This window comes from Condylura cristata, unplaced genomic scaffold (genome assembly GCF_000260355.1).
Source record: "Condylura cristata isolate star-nosed mole 26May11 unplaced genomic scaffold, ConCri1.0 scaffold00117, whole genome shotgun sequence".
Taxonomy (NCBI): Eukaryota; Metazoa; Chordata; class Mammalia; order Eulipotyphla; family Talpidae; genus Condylura; species Condylura cristata.
Window position 1 is genome coordinate 35,148 of NW_004567218.1, and position 3,302 is coordinate 38,449.

Here is a 3,302-nt window from a genome sequence, read left to right on the forward strand (position 1 = left end):
CATGGATCAGACATGGAGAAATAAAAATAAACAAATGGGGTTAATCCAAACTATGAAACAGACACAAAGTGAAAGAAATTATCAGCACATAAAAAGCACTATAATAAAAAGGGAAATATTGTCACCTAACACATCTGCCTATAAACCAGTGACCGGTGTTCATGGTCACCAGCTCTGCCCCTAACATGGCACCTGCTGATTATATACATGAACCCAAAGCCCCAAGAGACTCCCTCTGCCCGACTGTCCCTGCCTCCATCCAGAACCTGCTATATGGCAGGACACATGCAAATAGGGCTGTCCCCTGCTGCTGAAAACAGCCCAGCCGGCCCTGCAGCTCTGCACAGGAGCCCAGCCGGGATCCAGGGTCCACTCGGGTTAGGACACACACGGACACTTGCCATGGAGCGTGGGCTGAGCTGGCTTTTCCTCCTGGCTCTTCTTTGGGGTCCGTGCAGGGGAGCAGGAGACCCTGGGGAGGGGACAAGTGGAGAGAAGCAATAACTGAAATCCAGTATCCTGACTGCTGTGTCTGTGTTTGCAGGTGTCCAGTGTGAGGAGAAGCTGGTGGAGTCTGGCGGAGACTTTGTGTAGCCTGGAGGGTCTCTCAGACTCTCCTGTGCAGCCTCCTCTGCAATTGATTTCAGCAGTAAAACTATGAGCTGGGTCCGCCAGGCCCCAGGGAAGGGGCTACAGTGGGTTGCATGGATTAGTTATAATAGTGGTAGCACAAACTACGTGGACGCCGTGAAGGGCCGATTCACCATCTCCAGAGACAACGGCAAGAACTCGCTGTATCTGCAGATGAACAGCCTGAAGCCCGAGGACACGGCCATGTATTACTGTACGAGAGAGGCACAGTGAGGGGAGCAGGTGTGAGCCGAGACACAAACCCTTCAGGGACAGGAGGGGGCTGGGCGTGTCCACTGGGACGTAGTCAGGACCCAGAGGCCCAGGACAGCAGGAGGCACAAGAGGGTCAGAGCACAGAGCACAGCCAGGAGCAGGTGCAGAGTTTGGATTGGGGCTTGCTACCTGGGGTTCCCTCTGCAAGGCCTCAGCTCCCCAGGGGCTACTGCTCCTCTCTGAGATGCCCCCATTCCCCACATTCCTGGGATTACTAGGAGGATGTGCTCCTGTCAGAGTGAGACCTCCCCACAGACTGGAGCCTTCACCAGTCCCAGGTATCTCTGCAAAAACTTCACAACAGAAACCCCTGGTCTCCTCATCCCCATGTCCACCTCGGTACAGGCAACACTGTCCACACCGTGGCTATAGGACAGAAAATTCCAGTAAATTTCAGCAAATTCACCCCCACCACACAGTAAGCAATGAAGAAACCAATCAAAACCCTGGTGACAAGGGTGGGGCTCCCCTGGAGACCCCCACATGAGCTCATTATACTCTGAGCACCCCACACCACATTGTATTCCACAGATGCCCAACGCACGACCAAGGGAGCCCCTAGGTGCCCCTGGGCCACGGTCACTGCAGACTGGCCACCTGGAGAGATGCCGGAGCCGCCCTACACGACCTCCTGCTGAGTAGTGGGTGACGCAGACACTGTCTGCTCACTGATGAGAACTGCCCAGGAACTCGACCCTTCTGTGTTCCCAGGATCTGGGCAGTTTCTTCACAACAAATCTCCTGAAGCTCGACAGGGGCAGTGTGCAGTAAGATGGACAAGAAACAGCCCCTGAGCCGCACGTGCTGCTGACCCAGCTCAGATGCCCTGCCCCTGTCAGGTCCTGGGGCCTCTCCATTCCGTGGCCCTGATGGGGACTAGCAGCCAGGGACCTGTGACCACATCTCTGTCCGCAGACAGGGCCTGTCCCATGAGTCAGGTGTGAGGCCCAGAGCCCAGAGGACGAGGGACCCGATCAGTTCCCACGTACAGGGATGGCCCCACTGTACCCGACAGTTCAGGTGTCCCCCTGGATGCAAAACCCGGGGCTCAGGCTGGTGACAGCACCGCACCTTCCCCCCACCTGTGCTGTGTACAGGGTCTTCCCCTCGGGGCAGGTCCACTGGGGTGGGGTCAGGACCCCGCTGACCCAGGACAGGCAGAGGCACAGGAGGCTCAGAGCACAGAGCACAGCCAGGAGCAGGTGCAGGGTGGGGCAGGGGCCTCCTGCCTGGTGTCAGCCTCCCCACACACAGGGTCGGTCTACACTACCCCCTCAGCTCTGGTCAGCCCTGGGACACGGTCAGAGCTCTCAGCTACACAGGGTCAAGTCCTGGCAACACCGAGTCTCGTCCAGAAGGATGAACTGCTGGGGCTGGCCATGTGTCTCCTGGGGGTTCCCACGGAGGAAGGGGCTAGGCCAGGCAGGGTGTGCGTCAGGGGTAACAGAAGACTGACAGGCTCCTCCTAATCCCCGATGTCATGTCCTGGGCAGCCCCAGCACTCTGGCCCGGGGTGGTGATGCCCCCGCCCTGCCCCCCCTGTGCCGTCTCAGGGTCTGTCCCCTCTGTTTATGTTGGTATGGATCCGCCAGTGTCCTGGGAAGGGGAGCGGGGACCATTGTGGCCCATTCATGTCACCCAGGAGCGCAGAAGGCAGCCCCACGCCAGGCCCGTCTCCATCTCTGCTGTGGCCCCACCAGCTCTCCCTGCACTGGGCTCCTGAACCCAAGGTCACAGGCCTGTGTGACTGTGGGGGACACTGGGGGAGAAATTGTGGCCAGACACTGACCCTGCAGGGAAAGGAGTGGGGGGCTGAGACACCCAGGACCGGCAGGGGGCGCTGGGGCCACAGTGTGAGGTCAGGACTCAGGGCTCAGGGTACCTGGCAGCTGGGCTTTCCTGACAGAGTATTTTAAAGTATTTTGACCAAAATGAGAGACACTGAGTGAGTGACCAGATCTGATGGGGAAAATGACGGTGACCATCTGGTACCTGGTTTTCCACAAAAGGAAAAAAAATGAAAATTATATTACTGCTAACCTTGATATATAAAACACACAAGCAACAGGATCAAGTATCTCACAGATGGCGACAAAGCAGAAACTTCTGGAGCGTGAGCGGGACAGATTTGTCCCTCTCGTCTTACACTGTCACACTGGGCTGGTGTCAGAGCTGAAGCAATGAAGCTGCTGACGGAAAGCGATCAGGGACCCTGTTTGCAGCTGACGTGGAGGTTTACAAAGAAACTACAGATCAACACAGCACACGACTGTGATAATAGCGACATAGAGCAAGGAACCGGCCATCGGCGACCCCGTTCAAAGCGGGCAGGCGCCTCGCCTGACCCCGCACCGCGCAGGACACACGGACGACGCCGGGCCTGCACGCGGCCTCGCG

The 3,302-nt window shown here is 57.5% G+C and overlaps 1 gene segment (V, D, J or C); it reads left to right on the plus strand.

Moving 5' to 3' along the window:
- Positions 1-402: 402 nt before the first annotated feature.
- The window catches only part of LOC101637196, a 16,113-nt gene continuing 13,213 nt past the window's right edge, over positions 403-3,302 (plus strand). Inside the window, 1 exon segment of the V gene segment in view lies at positions 403-448. Coding sequence covers positions 403-448 — 46 coding nt within the window.